Source organism: Acipenser ruthenus, chromosome 13, assembly GCF_902713425.1.
Source record: "Acipenser ruthenus chromosome 13, fAciRut3.2 maternal haplotype, whole genome shotgun sequence".
NCBI classification, from domain to species: domain Eukaryota; kingdom Metazoa; phylum Chordata; class Actinopteri; order Acipenseriformes; family Acipenseridae; genus Acipenser; species Acipenser ruthenus.
This window is the reverse complement of record NC_081201.1, coordinates 22064644-22088485: the sequence shown is the minus strand read 5'-3', so window position 1 is coordinate 22088485 and position 23842 is coordinate 22064644. Positions and strand designations below refer to the sequence as shown.

The following is a 23842-nucleotide window of genomic DNA, read 5'->3' as shown; positions in this document are numbered from 1 at the left end:
TTTCTTTTATTAGTACCCCTTTCTGTTAATATTTATCAGATTGCACAATGCTTAACAACACACTGAAGAGTGGGCCTACATAAGATTTAATACACATGGAAAACATAAGACTGTGGCAATGCAAGGGAAGTTATGAAAGTATACCCTTTGGCAGTTCCATTAAAGGTAAAAACAGCTTTATTAGTAAATATTTCATTTATGTCCATCCCAGGTAAGCAATTGTACATTTTGTGGCATGATCCAACAACCCCGCACACTAATTCTGAGCATCTTAACCCCTCTGCAAAAGAGCCGGTTTTGTCTGCATTTATGGTTATAGAGCTTTTAACCTCATTTCATATTACACAACACTGCTCGTTACACAATCAAACAGACCCTTCTTCTTTACACCAGCAAATTACAAATATGACGCAAAATTTCAAGATCCAAATACCAAAAGTGTGTGTGGGGGTGGGGGAATAGAACAAGAACAGGCATACCAAGAGAAAGACCTTGGTGTGGCAATAAAGCAACTGCTCTCATCATCCACACAGTGCGGGGAAACACAGACAGAATGCTTGGGTATATAGCCAAAAGTGCAGAGTACAAATCCAAGGAGGTTATGATGAGGTTATTTAAATGCTCTGGTGAGACTGCTCTTAGAGTACTGTGTCCAATTCTGGTCACCACAGCACCAAAGGGACATTGTGGCCCTGGACAGTCCAAAGAAGACCAGACTAATCTTTGGTCTTAAAGGACTGAGCTATGAAGAAACTCTGAAAGAACTGAATCTACTTAGCCTAGAACAAAGAAGAATCAGGTGTAGCTTGTCCCTTATTGTCATCTTGTGAAGTTTGGGCAAGAGGCCAAGCTGAAACTGTGAGAAATGATTATAGCAAGAGACACCCTACATGTCTCATTGACTTATTATACATCATAAAAACAAAGACTGCACTACACTCAAATCATAAAGTGCTATTGCTTTTTTAGAATTGTGTCACATGCTGTATGCACAGAATGACATCTATACACAAGATACGATGTGCTGGAATTTTGACTACTCCTTAACAGTGATTAGTTGATTTCTCATACATAATTTACAACTATTTAAATCATGTCCCTGCTGCCTCAAGTAATAAACATGCTGTATATATTATTTGTGTTACATTTTGCAGTGGTTTATTTCAGCTTATATGGAAAAAAAGCACTCCACCCAAGAGAATGTACCCTGTATTTTTTTAGTCTGCAATACATGGAGCCGCCCAAAACTGACTTAACTGTGATTACGACCTTAATGAGACTGATAAAGGACATGAAACACATTTTTCATTAGTTGCAAGCAAAACGGTTTTAGTGGCAAATCAATATAAAATGACATCATTAATAAATAGAGTTACAAAGGGGGAACTCAGTAATTGCCAGCAATCAATAGTAGAACAATGAGGTTTGTATATTTATAAAGTCTTATATTTCAAGTGTAGCACAGAGGACTAGAGGACACAGTTGGGAAGTAAGTAGAGACAGAGAGTAGGAGACACTTCTTTACACAGAGAATGGTGAGAGGATGGAATGGGTTACAAGCCACGTTGATGCTGACATCCTTTAAAAGTGTAGCTAGTAGCACCTGGGCGAGCATGGATAGGCCGAATGGCTTTCTCTTGTTTGTAACAATTCTTATGTGTTCATCTATCTGTCTGGCTATCATGGTTGTCAAGGGTGTATTAAACAAGAAGAAACTGAGTTTCTGCAATCAGTCCTACTCTGTTCTAATACATGTGTCAGATTATTTTCTATCCAATAGCACTGGAATGTACAGAATTGGATGCAGAATTTTGCTCTATATATATTTGTTATTTAATCAAACTTGTAGACATAGGAGCCATAGGAGGATGCAACCCACTGTGTAAACACAACACCTAGTGTTAACATATGCTTCTCTTTTAAAACACATAATGTATATGCAGTGCCTGAGGAGCATTTGATTGAACAGGCATTCTGTGATGGAATCTACCCCTTATTACACCCTGTGAGTTGTATTATTTACACACTATTGCCACCCCATAAAGGAGCTGGTTTTGGGGAAACATCTAAATGTTGTTTTCTGAGTGTCATATTGCTTTCTGATTTAGTCTCAGCTGTGCTTTCATGAAGTAGCACCAGTAATTCCTAAGACCTGGCACGCTGTCTCATGATTTGAATGGAAGGCCCAGCACTTAGGATTATCCAGACAATCAAGCTGTAATTTATTTACACACACGCACACGCACACACACGCACACACACAGAGTCAGCACTCGGATAATCGTTACCCAGATACACGTCAGTTGCGTTTTACCGCCCTTGTATTAAGAATAAAATCAACCCCCATTATGTAACAAATGAATGCACTTACCCGTCACACACGATTTCTGACTCATGTTTCATGATACAAAGCGTTTTTCAGGGAACACAAAAGATACAAGGGTTGGAACAGGCCAAAATGAAATAATCACATATGCATCACACGTGTTTAACTGTCACTGAAGTCAAAATTTTATAGGGTCGGATATGTGAGTGCTAACTGTATATATACATATTTTAGTGGTTAAAACAAGGGCAAATGTCATAACATAGGAAGGAAAACTACTAAAAGGAAATGCACATTTGAAGATAACCACCATCCCCTGCAACACACACGAAATAAGTGAAAATCGGTATGAGTTTCAAATGAGTACAAAATTTAGGAATATAAAGCAGCCTGTCGTAGCCTCACATAACAAGGGAACTCAGTTCAGGTTTCCTCTGAAAAATGAAAGTGCAGCATTAAGGACACCGAGTTAGTCTTTCCAGAAGCCACACTACAATAGATTCCTGCACTGTCACTGTACTCCAATCCCCACTGCGGATACCAGAGAGGGCCAGTCTGCAGCACTGATACACTGAAGTCATGAGGCTTGAATGACATTAATGTTATCAAATGTATCTACCGCAAAATCTAGCCGCATTAGGAGGGATGGAGAGGAGCAGCATTCATTATTCTTAATGTTGGTTTTTTTTAATGGTTAGATTCAAAAGCACACTAGGATTTTTTTCTTTTCAGTGTGCATTTATTACCATTACATGAGCGCACTTCTCTCAGCTGGTTTTTTATTTCTTTATTTTTTGGTGCTTAGTTCTGAACTTAAATCTGAAATCAAAGTATTTCATTGGTTGGGTAGGTACGTCATGTAAATGATGTAGTCTTCATCCAAAGTGATAAACTGTAGAAATGCCCCATTAAGAGAAATGGGCATATGCTGTTTTCTCATGTAGCAGGCATTAACCTTGTGGATGTGGAGAGGTCATTTATTGCTAAGTTCTGTTAGTCATGTAGGCAGAGGAGAATCAAATTGAAATGGAAGTGAAACTAAACTAAAAACTTGGAAATTGTACACTGTGGGTAAGGGAAAGGCAGAATCCAGCGAGGTAAGATAACAGGAAGTAGGAATAAGTAGAAAGTTGAGGCGTGTCTTAGAGATGAACCCTTTAAAATAGATAATATTTTCTGGTAATATTTTGTTTACTAAGAATGTAATTGTGCTATCAGTTTCTGCTCCTTTCTTGCAGTTTTGAGCCATTAAATGGTTGGTGGCTTTGCAATATGAGAGTGGTGGAGGCCTCGACATGAACGGCTAGTAAATCGTAAGGATGTAATGTTACACTAATGTCACAAGATGATGTTCGCAATATGTTATGAATTCTGATACATTTCATGGTCCTGACAGGCTAATTGTAGACGATAATAAGATCAAATGATAATTTAATGATGGACTAGTTTTCTAAAAGATAAAAATCAATGACTTAGAGAAAGTATCTATATACCAACTATAAAAACACACATTATTAATTCAAGAACTACTTGGTGAACTACATAGAGCGGTGTTGTGCTTTTGAGACATGCCTCTATTAGGATAAGGTATGTCCCAAGGAATACATGATAAATCGTTACCCCCTAGTAAATAGACCAGCTGAGCCGTGGCAGATGCTTTTCACTGCAGGGGGGTGATATCCTGAGAACGCACTGGGTGTTGGTTGTAAATAAATCAAAGGCTGCTGATGAACATCTTGGCTGTGAACATTGTTCGCTGTGGTGCAGGAACACCCAATGAGCTCACCGTGCAGGAAGCGACCCCTTCTCTCCCCACACTGCTATTGTCTTCAGCATCCTGAGCTGTCGTTCACATCAACATTGTTGTTCTTAAATAGCAGTTTAGGAATGTTGCAGTGTATGAAAGGGGGCTGTGTGGTGCTGTCCACAAAGGTCACAAGTCGAAGTGCACTAGAAGACTGGCTCTACCTCCGCTACGCTCCCCTGCCTCCAGAGCCCGCTCCTTCTCCACCCTTGCTCCGCAGTGGTGGAATGACCTTCCTACAGATGTCAGGACTGCCCAGTCCCTGACCACATTCCGGCGCCTCCTTAAGACTCACCTCTTCAAACAGCACCTGTAGAACTCCTCTGTTGTATCCTGGGACACTATCTCCCTTCATTTAAATATGCTTTATTTTGCTCTTATCTGCCCCCTATTTTACTGCATTTAATCCTGTACCTCAGAATATTGTAATCTGCCAAGTGTTTAATCTGTAGTATTTTGTACTTAATCATATCCTGATGTAACTATCACTATTTAATCATATCCTGATGTAACTTTCACTATTATCTGCTGTATTATTGAATTGTGGTTTGTCACACTTGAGAATTATTGTATTTCTTGTTCTTATTGTATGACTTATATTGTAACACTTGAATGTATTTGTATTTGCTTGCGATTGTAAGTCGCCCTGGATAAGGGCGTCTGCTAAGAAATAAATAATAATAATAATGCACTTGCCTGCTCTATATCCACTAGTGTGATATGCATCCTCAGGGGTGTGACAAATGTAATAGTGTTTAACCTTATAATACCAGAAGCAGCTCGCTTCATTCAACATTCCTTATAAGTCTCCAACTACTCTGGTAACTATGGAGGTGTAAGGGACCAACTTTTAAAAGTAAAAACTGAAAAACAGTATTTAGCAATAAATGAATTGCCTCAAATGAATTACTGCTACTCTGGTCAATCATTTTGTAAATCGTTTTGTTTAGTAAAATTAACTGAGACCAGGCCCAACAACCCCTTTAAATGTTCCTTATACCAGTCTTTCATTGGAATTGCTGGCAAAGAAAAAGTACTGCACTGTATATATTACAGACAAGCAAATGCCTACTTTATACAATTTCACCAGGCCTATCAATGGCTTGCCTACAGCTGTTTTATTTTAGATTATGCTTGCATTGCCTTCCTGCCTTATCTCCTGGGACTACCTACACTGCCTCCAAGCATCAGCATGAAAGTGAAATATTTCCATCTGGATGTGAACAACACTGTTTCTCTCGGTTAGGCTGCTCGAAATTATTTCAGCGGATCAGGGCCTCCCCACATGACATTCAGAGGATGAGGGGGTTACATTTTATGATATGGAGGCTGGAAGGCTACCTTGTGAAAAAAAGAGAAGACCAAACTTCTCAGGGGTTTTCGTGAAAGGGTTGCTTATGTTCTGGGTTTCATTTTCATTGGGGGCCAGGCAGGGGTCGAAACAGAAGTCCTTTTGAAGTTCAGCACATTGGTTCACTGTGTTTGGCTTGAACTACATCTACTGTATGCCGTGCCTCTGAGTTTAAAAAACCGAAGCACATTATTTCAGTCATGGTTTATTGCCTGCTAATCTTGTACTGCATTTTAAAATAAAGAGAATACCGATTACCAGGAACACATTTTTAAATATGTTTTCATAACTTCTAACTAAGTTAAATAGCTGTATTGAACTAAACAAACATGTTAATGATATTCATCCTCCACCACAGTTGAAAATACAGCCATCAGCAACAAGAAACAATACAGCAGACCACCACGACTTCCATCCACTGTTTATACCTCAATTTTTATTGTGACATACTGCAATGCAAATACATTATATTGCTAAGCATATTGTATATCATTTAAAACAAACTACAGGCTGACTTCACTATAACGAACCCTTATAACGAACACCCGTTTTTAATGATCTCAACAGCAAGAAACCATTTTTTCAATGCAAATTTGCCCTATTAGAACGATTGTGTACAGGATCGACCCGGATGCAACGATCTCAGTACTGACTGACACTGAACTTTCTCCAGTGTCAAGTGTGTTATTCTCTCAGTGAAAACAAAGACCATGGTTGACTAACTAAAAGATAACGCTAATTCAAAGATTACCTATTGTAGTACGAATCATGCATGACGAACGCAATCGTTGCCTGTCCGTCATCTTCACTGCAACCAGGCAACGGACGTGAGGAGCAATCTACGCTGGATAGTTTTTTCAAGAGAAAGGACATGTGAATTCAGCATGTAACTGTACATTCTTTCCTTTTTCATTTCTTTACTGTTATATTTTAAACATACCCGGGGGTAAATTAGTGTTGGTGTAATTTATATGTGAAAATGGGTTTGTTTTGTGTGATTTTTGGAGTTCTTATGTTTGATCAAATGATTGTTTACAGACAGGAACTCGATTGAGACTTGCTGCCTGCTAGGTTTGGTAGAGAAGGAAGGGCAGCGAGTGATTGGCTGTGCCGGTCCTCAATCAGCAGGTGGTCGGGTCTCGACTGAGTGTCCGTCAGCATAAAAACATCCGGTGGGGATCGTTTTGGGGAACTGCATCGCAATGCTACACAGAGGAGCACTGCGTATACTCAGGAGGAGAGCATCCGCTCTGCAGGAACTACAGCTACACAACCTTGAAACTGCAAGCGGTGCTTGTGAAGGCAATGCCCAGCCAAGGGTGTATGAAGCAGCAGGAGTCGTCGTAAGAATACCGGCTCATAAGTAAGTTAGTTTAGGGGATATTGATCCCAAGTAATGCATAGCGAGGGTCACTTTTCTTCCCAGTTATTTGTTTTATGAGTGTGTATTTAAGCCAAGAGCATTTAGATGTAACAGTCGATCGTTTCTCTTTGTAAAACAGCATGGAGCAAAGTTGTTTAGTTTTCCTGTGTGCAATTATACCTGCAACTCCACTACAAAATAAAACTTGATTGGAACAGAGAAATGCCTCCATATACAGTATTTATGTGTGTGTGTGAGAGCGAGAGAGAGAGAGAGAGAGAGAGAAAAAGAGACAGAGGGGAGAGAGATAGATGTCGTCAAAAGTTTGCATACCCCACTGTGTGGAAATGTACATACATTGGGGATTTAAACACTTTGTGCTTAAGCATTTGTTTATTTATTTGTAAATAAAACCAGACTTCTACCCGAATACTTATTCTTTCTTGATTATATATATAAAAAAAAATCCACCCGATTTCATTCGATTTTTTTTATTAAATAATTCTACACGATTTTTAAAAAAGCATTAACCCGAATTTGGAAAAAAAATTCACCCGAAAATCAGACGCCCTACTTATAATCTATGAAAATTCATGACATGCAAATGCTAAATTGTTATCACTTTATCTCTCCCATGACAAAAATACTCTATGTCAGAGTTTTTCCTGACTAATCCACAAATGTTTACATTGTCTATAGATCCATGGGTTTCGCCTCCCAGAAGATCGACTGTACCTTATACGCAGCTTGCCTCATGAACTGCTTTGCTGGCTGCTTCCAAATGGCTGGTACAGTGATCACCCATCTCACATCAGAGCTGTGAAACTCTGAGCCTACCTGGTCACTCAGCTCCTGAAACCAAAGGGAAAATATGACTGTCAGCCGCCAGGTAAATTCCTTGGTCATAACCATTAACATCACGTTAACACTGACCAAAACCCATTAAATTAGTGGGTCCCCATGACCTACAGCTATGGCCAAAAGTTTTGCATCACCGAGAATGTTAGGATTGAGACTGTATGAACATAATTTACATATTTTATTAAACATCATGTAATCAAAGAAACTACAAAATAATAAAGCCATAATAGTATTTTATGTTAGACTTCGAAATGTCAAATTTTTACATTTTTGTTAATTTTTTGTTAAGTATATAGAAAACTACAAAGTGGTATGTAATTCAATATGTTAACGTAACATTATTCAGCAGGTTTAATTCGAATTTATGAAGCAAAATTAGTTCATTCAACAGGGTGATGCAAAACTTTTGGCCATAGCTGTATATTGAGATACTCAAGAACTTGCGCTAAGATTCTTCACAGACCGGTGATTGAATGCGTTAACCTACAGATTCATACCTTCAGTGCCTGCTCCTTAAAGAACTGCAGTGCATATGAAAAGATGTCGAGGGCTTTGACTCTTTTCCCATTGGCCGCCAGCAGTTCTGTCTCTGTCGATAGAGTCTGCAGAGAAGTGGAAAGGAAAGCTGTGAAGGTCTTGCTGAAGACATAAGATTACTTGATACAGCCACCATGCAACTAAACTGGACACTTTCATTGAGTGGTGATGTAGAGAACAGTGATACAGCTTGATTTAAAAATCCAACTAGAGAAAAACTGATAAAGATTGTGTGAGTGAGGAAGAACTGCTAACAGAGAAAGTCACAATTAATGTAAGTTAAAACAGGGTTCAAGACTATCATGATCACTTTTGGGTGATAATGAATACGTTCTCATTATTGTCATATCAGGAGCTGAAACCACCTTGCTGAACCCCATCAGTGCGTTGATAAAGAGCATATGTGGCAACGTCAATTGGAGGGATATTAAACAGGTTTAACAATAATCAATGAGTAATGAGATATTTAGCGAACAGGGGGTCCGAGTGGGGTAAATGCTACTGCTTTCTGCATTTATTCATCTGTCCCAGTTTTAAATTGACATTATCAGTCTGCTTGAGAGAGTGCAATGTGGTGATAATAATCAATAGGACTACAGACACACGTAGTAAGCTGGGGTGGGGGGTGGCTAAAGCCCCAGTCTATCTCAATGCGAGGTCATGTAGATCAGTCGCTGCTCAGAAGGGGTCAGTGAGGGCCTGTGCTCTTACGCTGGTGGTGTGCAGCTTCATTTTGAATTTCTCCAGATACAGCCAGTGTTTGGAGTCGCTGGGGTCCAGATCATGGTAGAAGTCCCGGGCAGCGTATCCAAAGCTGTGGAACTTCCCGTCCGGAGTCAGCAGGATGGTGGTGGGGGTCTTCTGATTGGACACTCCAGGGTCTCCACCCTCCCATCGCCTGCACAGAAACAGCAGCAGCCTGTTAGCATGGTGCCCAGAACAGCAAGGTGTGTACGCTAACAAACACAGTCAAGCTTAATATCACCTATACAAGGTCTCACCAGCGCCAGTTTCAAATCTGACTGACATGGTTTCAGCCAGTAGCATGCTTTGACCCAGAAGACACTGGTAAGGTGACCCAGGATGAGCAAGTGTAACAGATGTCCTGTGCCTAAAAATGAATCACCTTTGAACCTAAAGTAGTAGCAGATATCATGTTTTAAAATAAACATACATGTGTGCTATAACTTGTGTTTCTTTCAAAACTGCACATTTGAGACATATGTGCAATATGTGGAAGTGCAAACAGGTAATATGCATGGAATTATCCTTTCAGCTACAATTCCATTCAAATGTATGTGTGACTTGTACGTTCCTCTCCACCCCATCATGGATAATCAACCTCCTGTCCTCACAGGCCAACACTGCTCTGAATATCTCTGTCACTGCCAGGTTTCATTAAGCCCAAGTGGAAAAGCACTTTATTTTTTACAGAGAAAGACCAGGAGCTATAAATAGCTTCTTCCCAACAGCGATGTCCATCTGCTACAGCACACACTGTATAAAGGGAAAACATTTTTAATTAAATTAAAACATTTTAATGAAACATTAATATTAGTAGTCCTGGCTCTGTGAGCTGTGGATCCAGGCTGAAGCATATATTGTGTCCCTAATCATCTTTCAGATGACTTCCCAGTTGATTAAAGTGGTTATAGCCTCTATTCTCACATGTGCCATTTCCCTTTAAGAAACACATGTAAAACATACACCCCCCGCCACAGCTGTAAATTCTAAATTAAAGCCGTCAGTAGAATGAAATGGTTGATAACCAAGACATTTATCAACAGTATATACAGAATAGTATAGAAAAATAAATATCATGTTTCATGACAATTTGATAAGGAATTATTCAGATATGAAAAAATGAGTGTGGCATAGAAACTGGCTGAATGAACAGACACCCCCATTAACCTCCAGAATCTGATATTCTAAATAACGCCTGCTGAATAATGTTAACACAGTTTCATGACAACTGGATAGTTTTCCAGTTACAGTACATGTACGTATGTACTCCTCCAATATATCCCCTTCACAGGGGATTTCAACACCAGCGGGGGATCGTACATGTTTGATAGTGTGCTTCTATCAAAACTGTGAGACCTGCACAGCAGAACAGCATGCATAACTCATTGAATGTAAAAATATCACAGAACACTGCATCAGGGCAAATACATTTCTCAATGAATCTTCAGTCTAACTACAGTCTGCTACTGTTTGTGCTCCACTGCAATGCAGTCATACTTGAGTTAGTGGGAAGCCGCAATAAATGGCAGCAATAACCCAATACGCAATAATGACAAAACACTTTACCCAATTCATTTTACTGTGAAAAGGCACACTGAGACAACACCCACTTTTCAAGAGTATGCCTGCAGAATGATGGCAGCAAACTATTCCATACACAACACTTCCCCTCCCCTCTGTAATGTTACAGCATTGCCAAAGACAGCTAGCCGCTCCCTGGAACTCACAAAACAGTAAGCAAGAATTTACTTCAATGTTACTTCAGCAACCCAAAGAAAGCACGGCAGCCAAACTGTCACTTTATATTGGTAACTCCTCAACAGAATTATACAACTGTGTGTTAAACTGGAAAACAATATGAGAAAGGAACTGGTGTCTACAATTAGGTCATATAAACACTGCTAAACAGTAAAAAAAAAAAACCAAAACAGCTACAGCAAGGTAGACATGGGAAATTCTCTATCCCAGATGAGGTGTTGAAATTTAACATTGCTATAGACATGACAGCTATATAAAATTACATAATAGTACTATCGTGTGTGGCATGATGAAGGCACTTTGTATCGAAACGTTGGTCAATAAAACAAAATTATTTTATTTTAAAGGGATTGCTTTTTGAGTGTGTGGTTTATTTTCTTTTTTAATATTCAAAAGCATATCACAAGTGGATGGTCAATGTGCGAGAAGTAATCTATGGTGCATCTAAGCCTGACTTAAAATAATTTAAAGAAAAAACCTACCTAGGTAAAAAGGCCACATAACAATTTAGGCCACTTTTCCCAACATGCTGTACCGTCATAAACCAGCATCCAAAATCAATTTTTATTGGTAATACACCAATTTTTATAGTCCCTCCTTTATTATTATTATTTGTTTCTTAGCAGATGCCCTTACCCAAGGTCGACTTCCAGTTGTATACAAAAAAAAAAAAAACACAATAATTACAGTACAATTAAGAGCAAGATAGAAAATACAATGACTTCAGCGCTAATAAGAGCAAATACAAAACACAGTACAACTTGATATCAGGACAGTTCAAGAGCAGATAACAGTGTTGATAGTTACATCAAGGTTAGATATGAGTGCAAGTGAAATACAAAATACTACAGATTGGGTTAAGTGCAGGATTAAATACAGTAAAATAGGGAGCATATTAGTGCAAGTTAAAGTGCATTAAAGGCAGAGTGCTATATTGTCCAGAAGGGAAGAGATGAGTTTTACAGGTGTTGTCTGAAGAGATGTGTCTTGAGGAGGCGCCAGAAGGTGGTCAGAGACTGGGCAGTACTGACATCCATAGGAAGGTCGTTCCACCAATGCAGGGCGAGGGTAGAGAAGGAGCGGGCTCTTGAGGCAGGGGAGTGCAGAGGAGGTAAAGCCAGTCTTCTAGTGTATGGCAATATAAAAACACTTTGAATATTAATGCCACCACTGTATTCAGTATCAAGGCCACCATCAGCAGTCCCAAACATGTCAAGCCAGTATTAAAATTACCACTCTAATGAGACCAACATTCTGTAAACTAAAAAAAAACCTCTAAAAACTAGACAAAACATAAATGTAACTTGTAGGACTTAGATTTAAAAATGTATATTAGAAAGTAAAACAGTAAATTAGAACAGTTTTGAGAGAATAACAACTTAAAATTCGATAAATGTTTTAACTATGCACCTTGTGAAAAAGCTTCACTTCATTCATTTGCCTCTTTTTGAACACAGACCCAACACACAGACTTGAGGTTTTACAGCGCGGTTGCGCTAATTTTCTTTTATTTTTATACACACACAAAAATAAACAAATGTAAACAAAAACCTAGCTCCACTTTGGAGTGCTAACTAAACTTCAGGAACACCTTGTCTAACACGGGACAGCTAAGCTGTTTCCCCATCCTTACAAAAAAACACACAGTTTAGACAAATCGTACGCACAGTACCTTTTTTTCCTTCCTTTTAACGACGCAGTCGGGCTCTTCACACAGCAGCCTCGAAAACACTGACTACTGATCTTAAATACACTGCAGCTGGCTGTAATTTGCAATATTCACCAGCTGACAGTAATTAATAAAACAATTGGAGCAACAATTGGCCTTCTGGGAAGTGTAGTCCTGTAACTCGTCAAGACTACACTGTCTTTGCTCCCTGTCTCAACCTTTAATAGTAAGGCTTCCCCTCTATTAAGACCACATGTTGTTGGTCCCTGGACTGGCCTTGATAGCAAGGTTTCACTGCATTGGGTTTGGAGGAAGAGAAACAGACAACACGATGGTTTAGTCAGATGCCAAAATAATATTGTGTGAAAACACTCCCTTTATTTAATTCAGATGGGATTTGACGCAAGCTTATTTTTAGGTTTTGAAACTCAAATCAGCCAATTCAGTTGAATAAAACTGGGAGTCAGGGTTGGTATCATTGTTTATTTTGTATGTCTGAGTTCAGTAAGAAGGAGGAAAAGGATTAGGCGGCAGTATAAACACATGGCTTAATTGATGCTATGTCAAAGGTTCTGTGCTATAGAACTCAGTTGGCCAGTGGTAGGTATTTATTTATTTATTTTTTTTTTTTTTTTACACTGGACAACATCAGTAATGGAACTTAATTGAGAAAATCATAGAATACAGCTGTGTACAATTACATGGCCTCAAATATGGCTACCATATATTAGGTAAAACCTATAGGATTTATATAACATATGAAGTCATCACCTGAGATGTGAGGCTTTAACACAGTGGTTTCAGCAACTTTGTAAAATATCTGATTGTCATACTTCTGTTGAGGGTTTTCTGTAAGACTGAACATATGAAGTTGCCATCTGAAATGAATTAGCGGTAGCGGGACAATGGGTAGTTTCCAAAAACATTTCCTCACTGGGATACTCAATTTCAGACTGCAAAAGGTCTTTTGAGAAGTATGTACCACAGCTGGAAATTCAAAATGAAAAGGTTTATGACCATGAGATGTATCAACAGTATGTACAGAACAGTATAGAATAAGAAATGTTAATGAAATGTTTGATAAGTGACAATTTGATAAGTGATTCCAGATATATGCAGAAATGTAAGTGTGTGTGGCAGGGCAAAAGTTCTGCCTGTGTAAATTGTGTGTGTGTTTGTGTGTGTTATTATTTTTGTATTAAAGTTTGGCAGGGATGGGGTTAATTCCATCCCTGCAGAATCCTTGTGCAGAATGGCTGGAGCTTAATTGATTAATTGAGGATCAATCTGATATTGTCAGTAACTTGCAAAACAATGTTAATGCAAAGTTTCATGACAATTAGATAAGCGGTTTTCATTCATGTAAGTTTAGGACTTCAGATCAACTGGTGACCTTCGTTCCCGCTGTCTAGTTAATAGTCCCTTTTCATGTAAAGAATCTCAGAAGCAGACATTGCCAAAAAACTGAACCTTGAAGAGATTTGGCTTGCCCAAGTTATCCCACAGGAGTGCAAAGGCCAATGTAGTGTTCCGTTTGGGTCTCCAGCCAAGATCGTCAACTCAGAATGGTCGGGATTTAAGCCTACAAGCTCCTGATTGCCTGACTCACCCTGCACTGTACTGGGTAGTGCCTTTACTAAGCAAGTCTTTACTAAAACAATATTACTGTTGATGGCCTGAAAGATTTCTGGCAAGCCTAAACTTTAAACTCTGAATACAGCCATTAGTCAGTATGCAGAGAATCCTGGCAGAAATAACGTTTTATTCTTTTTAGAACTTTGAAAAACAACAGGCAGAATGGACATCGGTGTTTCACAAAGAGCTGGAAATCATTTTTACACAGCTTTGTATCATCCTTGCAAATGCTTCAAAGTTCAGCGCACAGTTTGTAGTAGTGTTGCCAACTGGCCCCATAATTAAAAAATAAATGTTCTTCCATGTACATCCATAGAACACTACGGCAGAATTTACTACAGAACGCCAAAAGCAAAAATGAAGTAGCTTAAAACGTCATTTTTCATTTCCCTTATTTTATGGTGTTTACAACCATTCCGAGTGGTTCCGTTGGTCAGATATTGGTATCATCTTTCTCTAATCCTGCCTTTATGTTGCTTTGAAAATACTTTGAGCTAGAACTCCTGTGAAGCCCCGAGGAGCCTCCCTCATGTGAAAACGGGATCTTTCAACTCGGTCACGCCCACCTAAGTCCTTAGATCAAAATCAAAAACAGACTGATAGGTATGTATGGATTAACATCTGTTGTCCAGGACAATGTACTTCATAATACAGATCCATCAGCTTCAGCTGCAATTAAACCAAAGGCATCACCATTACCACTAAACTATTTGTTTGATGCCAACTAAAAGCTGGATAATAATTCTGACCCCAGTTTCAGAGTTGGAGGAAATCTACAAAACTCCTTTAGCCTCCCACAGACAGCCTGACAGATCGCTCCCTCCTGCATGCCAGGGGGATCTTACTGCATTGCAGCACTCACCTCATAATGTGAATGCACTCTGGCTCTTTAGTGAAGCTGTAGGCATAACCACTGGATGTGGTGCCAAAATCAATAGCCACGACAACAACGTAAGTCTGCTGGGCAGGGACATTTTGGTCTGAGTCTTTCTGCAAGACAAAAGAGGACACATTTGAATTTGACACACCTAAGACTAAGATTTGTTTTTTTGTTCTCTATGTAAAAATTAAAAACACAGAAATGAAGAAAAAAAAAGAATCTCTGGATAACATTCAGCTTCTTTGAATTGCAAGAAGTATTTTATTACAAAGACAACTGTGCAAGAACAGCTTGGCTTCAAGTTCAAAGCAATTTTAATATCAAAGGGAAATTATCAATGGGTTTCTTGTAAATGTTCACCAGCTCATTAAAACAAAACACAAACACAGCTTTAGATACTTAGTACTGTAGTTTTTTAAATAGAGAAGTGCAAACAGGTTTTGTAAAAAAAAAGTTATTAAAATATGTCAGTTACATACACCCCATCACAGCTGTAGATCTGTCAATGCAGTGTCATGAGAATGTAGATTATTATTATTATTATTTGTTTATTTAGCAGAAGTCTTTATCCAAGGCGACTTACAGAGACTAGGGTGTGTGAACTATGCATCAGCTGCAGAGTCACTTACAATTATGTCTCACCCGAAAGACAGAGCACAAGGAGGTTAAATGACTTGCTCAGGGTCACACAATGAGTCAGTGGCTGAGGTGGGATTTGAACCGGGAACCTCCTAGTTACAAGCCCTTTTCTTTAACCACTGGACCACACAGCCTAGATTGTAGATGATCATGACATTTACAGCATGTTAAAATGTGTCAGACATACAGCTGCATGTTTTAATGTAACTGTACCAAAGTTTGGCTTGACTGAGTTTAGGAACTCCTCTTCAGTTCCATTTACCTTCAATAGAAATATGAAAGTTAGATTAGCCAAGTGTCTTTATATTAAGCGCCAGCCTCATCTACAGCACAGAAGTCTACTGCCAGAAAAACTAAAGGAAAGTTAATCCAATGTGTCAGATCCCTAGACAGCGCAGGCTCTTATTTATATTGCTCTTTAATATTGATCTACAGTATTCTTACCAAAGAATGCGAGGGAGACAGGGGGGTGATTCCAGGATCCCCCACACTTTTCGCAGGAGACGAGTACGCAGAAACCGAATCTGTAAGTAAAAGAAAATACAAAAACAATTTAGTAACATTCACCCCACTGTCACGGCTGTAAATACAAAATCAGAGTCATCAGTGTCACCAGTGTGTAAGTGTGGCGTACACTGCCCGGCTACTTTGTTAGGACTAATATGGGGTTGGGTCGCTATTTCCATTGACCGCAGCCTTGACACAACGTGGTATTGACTGTACAAGGTGCTGGAAGGTATCTCGAGAGATCCATTCAAACATTTAACGCACTGGTGCAGAGAGGTAGGCAGAGGATTATGATGATGAATGTTCAAGTTCATCCCAAACCTGCTCAATTAGATTGAGAGCAGGAGATTGTGGTGACCACGAGAGGTGACCGAAGTCTTTGTCATGCTTCTCAAACCATTTGTGCACAATTCTGGCACGGGGGTGTGTTATCGTCTTAAAAATAGCCGTCACCATCAAGGTCCAAGTGCAGCATTGTGATAAAGAATGTCCTTATAATGTTTACTACAATTGGGTTAGCGGCTTTCTAGATACAAGTAAACATGTAAAGATACAGACATGCACCTTATTATATCCCCAGCTTCTTTAACAACCGAACAGAAAAAGTAGAAACATCTGAAAAATAAAACAGCTTCATGCTTGCGAGTTATGCGAAGAAATTGGCTTGTCCAGCACTTCATAGGAATTCAGAAATAAACCACAATGTTTCATTCCATTGGTCGGCAAAGTCAGCTCTCTTTGCCAGACACCTGTTTGGTAGTTCAAGTTAAACAGCATGTGCTTCAGCAGGGCATCTCAGAATCAGAGTTTAAATACCAGAGAGACTTTGCACTTCACAAGTTAAGAATTAATAGCCATCACTTATCTACAAACACTAGCATGACAGACAAACTGAGATTTAGTGTGATTGAGTGTTTAAAAAACGGTGTTCTATGTATAATGAAATCAATGCAATAGTTATGTAACTTGAGTTACAGTGTGAAATTTACTTGATAAGGACGAGAAGTAAAGTCGGATGCTGCGACATTGGAATAGGTTTTATTGTAATTTACTGCAAAGTCAATTTGTAATGGCTGCTACCTTTACCTTTACATTTAACTCCAGTTTTAACACCAATTTAGAATTGTACTGTCTAATCTAATCTAATACAGCGCTCCCCATTTATAAGGCATCCCTTTATGCTGCAGAACCAGTTATAAGGTGGTATGGTCATGACTCCCATTTTCCCCATAATGCCATTCCACTAGCACTTTTCTATTCGCGTTAATAAAGCAGAACGCAAATCGTACGGTCTCGTAACTATGGCTACCAACTATAGCGTTATAAAGGAGGAGCTCCGTACATATTACCATCACATTTTCCTTTAGAATGATGGACACGATTAGCAACATTTTTTTTTCATATAATTTGTCAACAAAACAATTGCTGATTGTCTTTGGTGCTCTTTTCTATGCTGTACTTTCCTTTGAAGGAAAACAAAGCTGACAAGAAAATGTCACCAGGCTCCTCAACTTAAAATTGTTTTGATATTGTTGCTTTACCTCAGATTTTACAGTGCCGGGTCCAATTTTAATTATATGAACTCTTTGTTTACTTGACATTTTACAGTTTTGCAAGAATTGCAAGAATTAACCAATTACCGTGCAGTGGGTCCTTTAAGGCAATATTTGACAGAATGTATGACTGATAATGAAAATCCAATTTCCTTACACAAACAGTATAATAAGCAGCGTAAAGGAGGGAAATAATTCAAACAGTTTTCATTCATTTTTTGTAATTGAATCCTACTTGACGGTATTATGAAAATCATTTAGAACAATCACACACCTGACTGTAAACAGATGTTTGTTTTGTTTCAAAATAGAGGGTAGATTAGGTTTGATTCTTTTACTGACGTAACAAATTGAAGACTTATTTTAGAGAACAGATGAAAAGGTCTACAAGACACACCAGGGTTTACATTGCATAGGTTTACTGGAGCTGACGATTGACTTCATTCAAAGGAAACCACTCCATCACCTGTTGAGTACTGGCCCCCATTTCTACAATGAATCTACTGTTCCATTATAGACAACAGAGATACATAGAGTAGCATTTTATTTTTGTATTTCTTTGTGTGTTTAATGTGTTGGTCTCTCCTCAAGGTGAAATGATCCAGGAAGCGCAATATAGTATAAAAGCATGGCTTGCAAACAGAAATTTCTTTAGTCTAGTGTAGTACCAGATGTCTTGTTTCTTTAAAAACTGCACATTTGAGACTTATATAATGAATGGATGAGTGTGGCAGGGAAAATGTATGGAACTATTGTGTCAGCCACAATAAATAAAATGGCTCACCTGTGGATTTTTACAATGATTTACAAAACAAATAACCACTCAAGAAATCGTCTTTTCTTGCAATATAAATACATATTCGTAAGCGATTAGGGTTTGACAGCGCTGTAACACACACATTCAAAAAGTTCCCAGGTGCCCCACATTTCTGAATTCCCATCCAAAGCTATATGTTATCACTGCATCAGAGTGTTTTTATTGTAGATTGTGTTAATGACTCAATTTGATGGGTGTGTTTGTAAAACACACGAACAAAGACTAAGCAGTGGCTAAGCAGTGAAATTCTAAAAGCAAAACATCACAAACTGCCCACCTTCTGTCCTCCTGTGCATTAAATACATTTACAGCAATGCTTTGTATGGTTTGAGATACACTTTGCCATCTGCAGATCTGGGGCAAGAGAAGGAAAGAAACTGGTAAAAATCTTTATTAAAGCATAACTATCAAAGATTTTATTTAAGCCGAATAAGAATTTGACCAAGTTTAACAGGAAGTGAAAGGGTCAAAGGGCGCAATTCCTTTCAATGAGCTGGAGAGTAGTGTGTGATGAAAACGTCAGAGACTGTAAACATCACTGCCAGTTCCAAAAGACTTGTACTTCTCTGGATTTGTTTCTTTAATTGAATGAAGATGCTGTTGGCTGTAAATGCTTCCCTTTTTATTTTTGCATTCCCCGCATTTTTTAATGCTCCTTTTGTTGGCCCCAACAAATGGTACTGTATCAGAACTTCAGCAACCAGGGATTTGACTTGCATATTAATCTCCATAGACCACCTGTCGGATTAACATTTACTTGTACTCTTCATGTGCTATACAACTAGAAAACGCTAGTTAAAAACACATTCGCCACAAAGCACAGAAAGAAAACATTACAGAAGCCAGCCCTTATGACCACGTCAGTTACATGTGATACCTTCAAGTACTAATGAATGTTTCCTCTTATAAAAGATGAACGCAGTAAATGTGGTAAACCTAAGCATGGTGAAATACTGGAATGGTTAACCATTGGAAATAACAGTCTATTTAAATATAACTGCAGACCCAGCCAACATACTGTGTAATTTAATGTACAGCAGTGGGCAGAGGCTATGTGCTTTTGCAAGAGTGGAGATACAGTAAAGCTGACAAGAGTTTTTTTTTTTTTTTTAAACTAGGCTTATCCAGGTCAGACTTTGGTGATACTAATTATCCCCTACAGGGGAGGATCTCTGGGGATAGGGATATAGTGGAGGTAGTCATACATACATACACACTTTATATTTTTGCATACATCGGGAAAACCGCTTATCAAATTGCAATTGAACATTATTATTGAACATAAAGTATTGGAAGTCAGACTGTGGGAATATGTGAAGTTGTCTCTCTGTCAGTACATCCATTTGTCTGTATGTCACACGTACATATTTACATGTATCTTGAGAACAGAATACGTTATTCCACACACTGTAAATCTGTCATTTTATTATACTTCACTATGATACTAACACCCAATGACACATAAGTCTTAAATACCATCACTTGCCCAGTTGTAATTTAACTATTTATTGCTGTTTCCTAATCTCTACTATTATATAATTCTGTTGATATACCTCATGGATCGCAACTGGTTCATCACACTGATAGCTCTAAATGGGGGAATTAGAGCTGTGGCAGGAGATGTATGTTACTGGCAGACTTGTTACACAGTAAAGCCTGAAACGATTGAACTGCTTCATTATTGTTTTTATCCATTTATAATGTAATGTGATCTCTGGTGGCTGTAGGTTGGTTGCAGGTGGGTGCAAATAGATTCTGTCTATTGCATGCATCTGAACGGTCTACCGAAACCAAGGAAGGTTAACGGTACCTGCCATTTACATCAACTTTTACAGCAGGGAAAAATGTGTGGAACGGCAAAATCATCATGCAGATATACAGTGGTGAGCTTTTATAATGGTCATCTGAAAAGCAAAAGCAAGTCACAAATGCATACGTTATTCTCTAGATAAATGTATGTGTAACCTACTCAAGTACTGTACACATAATGGCGCCTACACAATACCTCCTTCAGTAGAGATACCATATGCATCCCCCAAGAGTAATCAGGTCAGTGTGTGTTTTTTTAATCCATTACACTAACTACTGAATCTCAACCCCGTCTCTGTTATTATCAGTTACATTATTGTTTGTTGCAATCTACGTTACAACTGTTCTGTAAATGGAAGCAACTAGCATACAAATGTAATTTGTTTTATAGTCAATAAAGCTAGCCATATTCTTCAAACCATGGGCCAATATGAACAAGTCAGTGCTTTCACTGTATGAACTCTGTCAAATCTTCTACCTGCAAGTACATCGTGTTTATCAAACACAGAAATTAGGACAGCGATCAGCTGCATGCCATCAGTATCATCAAAAAGTCGGTCTTACCGTATGTACCACAAAATAAGCATAGCATTCGTAGACAGATTATTAGGCTTTATTTATTTACTTAAGAATGTAGTGCTCGTGCAAGGTGAGAGACAGCAGCTCTGTGTAGGTATAAGAGCTTCCCCTCACCTCAATCCTGCCCTGAATATCCCTTGCCACCGTCCACAGTCTATCTCAAGGAGACACTTGTGCCAAATCTTGTGGAGGTATTGGGATGAGGACTAAACACCACTAATCTGAGACCACTTAGCAACCTAAGATTGATTCAAACCCAGGCACAAGAGGCTTGTGTATTAACTTGCTGTGCCACCCAGGCCGTCAGTCTTAGTTTTCTCCACCACCTGGAAAACACATTTATCAGTTTGGTGCCTATTGATCACAGCTCAGTGTGAAAATTGCGGTTTCACAAAAAGCATTCTGCCATGCAGCAGAGGAAAGCACTCCATTGGTGTGGACTTTAATCAATTCACACAAGTGGTAGGAGCTAAAGCGGTCCATTTGATACTTGTGTGTCATTTTCACAGTTTGGCTTTTCTGTACCACTGCATTAGTCTCCAAATTGAACGGCTGACGTACTTCATGCAGCATTATTCATCAGCCAAAAAAAAAATAACAAAATGTGCAACAATCAAGCCGTCAAAGGGAGGATGCTATTATGGGTTCAGTGTCGGCTCTGATAAGCACTTTGCTTAATTAGCCATTTATATAAACGCAGAGATGACAGATAAGACACTGTGCCTGTCTACCCAACTTCAAACTGCAGTTTTTTTTAACCCTGGAAGCAGGATTTTAAAAAGCAATCTGTCCCACAAGGTGCAGTGGCACCCCTGATATTCTCCATCTCCTACCAATACTGAACCACTAGGTTGGACAACTGTTCTTCATTTTTTTTCCCCCAAAGATGTTTTTTTGTAATTACTACATTAAAAGGAATACTTTAGCATAATATATATGTTTTATTATTTGTTTGCTATTACGACATGCATCACGATACACGCGATGGTGCTGACGAGCTGCTTACATAATGCAGAATAAGATGGCCCATTTTCTTAAAAAGACAAAACTGAAATGGTGTAGGGAGTGTATGTATTCATACCTACTATAAAACACATTCCATTCGTGAACCACTTGGTAAACTACAATGAGCTATGTTGTGCTTTTGGCTTTGTATCACAATACAATGATACATACCTCTATTAGATAATGACATATCCATGTGTTCTTAATCATCATATAATCGTTTTGCACTGATGGGTATTTGAAGAGTTCAATAAAGCTTGTACAAAGCCAGTTTAAAAATGTCCAACTGCACCACCAGTGCCTTGGAACAATAAAAGATTATTATGATATTATCGATATTTATTTTGTCTTGATTATTTATTGTACTAAAAATGTATTCTCGATAATCTGCAATAACCTTATTTCTGACAGCTAAAAACTCCCCTTCCATCGTGGGAAAGGACAGTGATATATCCAGCCTTGCTCTCTAGTTGTCATTGCAAACATTAAATACCTTTTTTTCCAAAAGGACAGGCCTGAAAGACTGACTAGACCATGAACCTCCAACACATATGTTTGCATTGTCTATTTGCTATCATATCCAGGGTGTTCTGGGTATGGATGACTGGAGGTTAATCAAGTGTTGAAAGACGAGTCCGGCCTTTGACTTGTAAGTGGGAGAGTGAAAACTACAGCCCGGGTAACCTTGACATTGTGTCTAGACAGCTATGCACAACGGCAGCGTGTGGGACCCAAGTGTCTCCCATAGCTTGAAAAAATTTGAACATTCTCTCATTTAATGGCTCCCAACTGTCCTATTTACAAATACATTTATAGGCAATGCCTGTTTTAAAAAGGGATTTCATAGGGATATTCAGAGCCAAACACAAAACACGTATGACCTTTACATATTACTATAGCTGGCAGTTAGAACTGAACTGGAAGTACCAGAGATTGAGGGCATTGCATGTAACAGGACAGGTTACCATGGTGCTGTTCACTAACAGAGGTGTTTGAAAAATCTTAAACGATCTTACTGTATAAGGATTTACAGATGATACAGTTGAGCAGACAGTCTACATTTACTGCATCCTGCCTTCTGTGTATTACTTATCGTTGTATTTTTAGTTTGACTTATGACTCGGGAATACACAATAGAGAGTACACAGGAAGCAGCAACAGTAACTGTAAATTTCCTAATGCTTTAAAGCGCATTCCTCTGAAAGTTCAATCTCTTATAAGCCCCTCCTAATCTAGGAAGCTACTGAGGTCTTCCATGCTCGGTCAGTTCTGTTGTCATGACATCGAGTTCCACAGAGGATCTGCTTAACCACCCGAGTCTCACTGATCGTTAAATACAGCTATGGCCAAAAGTTCTGCATCACCTAGAAATTTAGGATTGAGACCTTTTTTTTTTTTTTTTAAACAATGTACACATAATTTAGATCTTGTATTTAACATCATGTAATCAAAGAAACTACAAAAGTCTACTGGAAGCCATAACAGTAGTATAGTATTTCATATTAGATTTCGAAATGTCACATTCTTCCATTTGTCCATTTTTTTTTGTTAGGAATATGGAAAACTACAAAGCGGTATGCAATTCAATATGTTAACGGAACATTATTCAGCAGGTTTCATTCCACTTTGTGATGCAAAACTTTTGGCCAAATCTGTAGAACAAAGAAGCTGTACATGTTTATTGATGATAGGATACAAAAAAAGAACAACATGGGTCTTTGAAATACGCCAACAGTATGTGGAGACTTGCGGTTTGATGTTTGATAAAAGATCACTGTAGAAGTACAAAGTTCCCATAATAAAGAACTCAAATCTGAGCACAGGAGACTCTGAATGGACATTTTTTGACTGTCATCAACTGGCCATCTTCCCAGAGAACTGTGCAAGAAACATGTGTTGCAACAGCTGGTGCCTGTACAGGATAGGATTTCCTAACGCAACGTTTGATTGATTCTAGGCCTAGCTTTAGAATAAGAATGTGTTCCCTGAAATATAATGTATGTTT

The 23842-nt window shown here is 38.7% G+C and overlaps 1 protein-coding gene and 1 long non-coding RNA gene across 3 annotated transcripts in view; one reads left to right on the top strand and one right to left on the bottom strand.

The window, feature by feature from the left end:
- The window catches only part of LOC117418290 (heat shock 70 kDa protein 12A-like), a 46221-nt gene that overhangs the window by 11177 nt on the left and 11202 nt on the right, over window positions 1-23842 (bottom strand). For both annotated transcript variants that reach the window (XM_034031189.3, XM_034031188.3), the window contains exons 2-6: window positions 16012-16091; window positions 14911-15038; window positions 8954-9140; window positions 8203-8307; window positions 7580-7696 (exon numbers count right to left, since the gene is read on the bottom strand). In XM_034031189.3, coding sequence (XP_033887080.2) covers window positions 7580-7696; window positions 8203-8307; window positions 8954-9140; window positions 14911-15038; window positions 16012-16091 — 617 coding nt within the window. The remainder of the gene's footprint in view (window positions 1-7579; window positions 7697-8202; window positions 8308-8953; window positions 9141-14910; window positions 15039-16011; window positions 16092-23842) is intronic.
- LOC117418291 (uncharacterized) lies at window positions 6675-9115 on the top strand. Its single transcript, XR_004546800.2, has 3 exons — window positions 6675-6844; window positions 7544-7733; window positions 8990-9115. It is a non-coding gene; the product is annotated as an uncharacterized LOC117418291 (long non-coding RNA).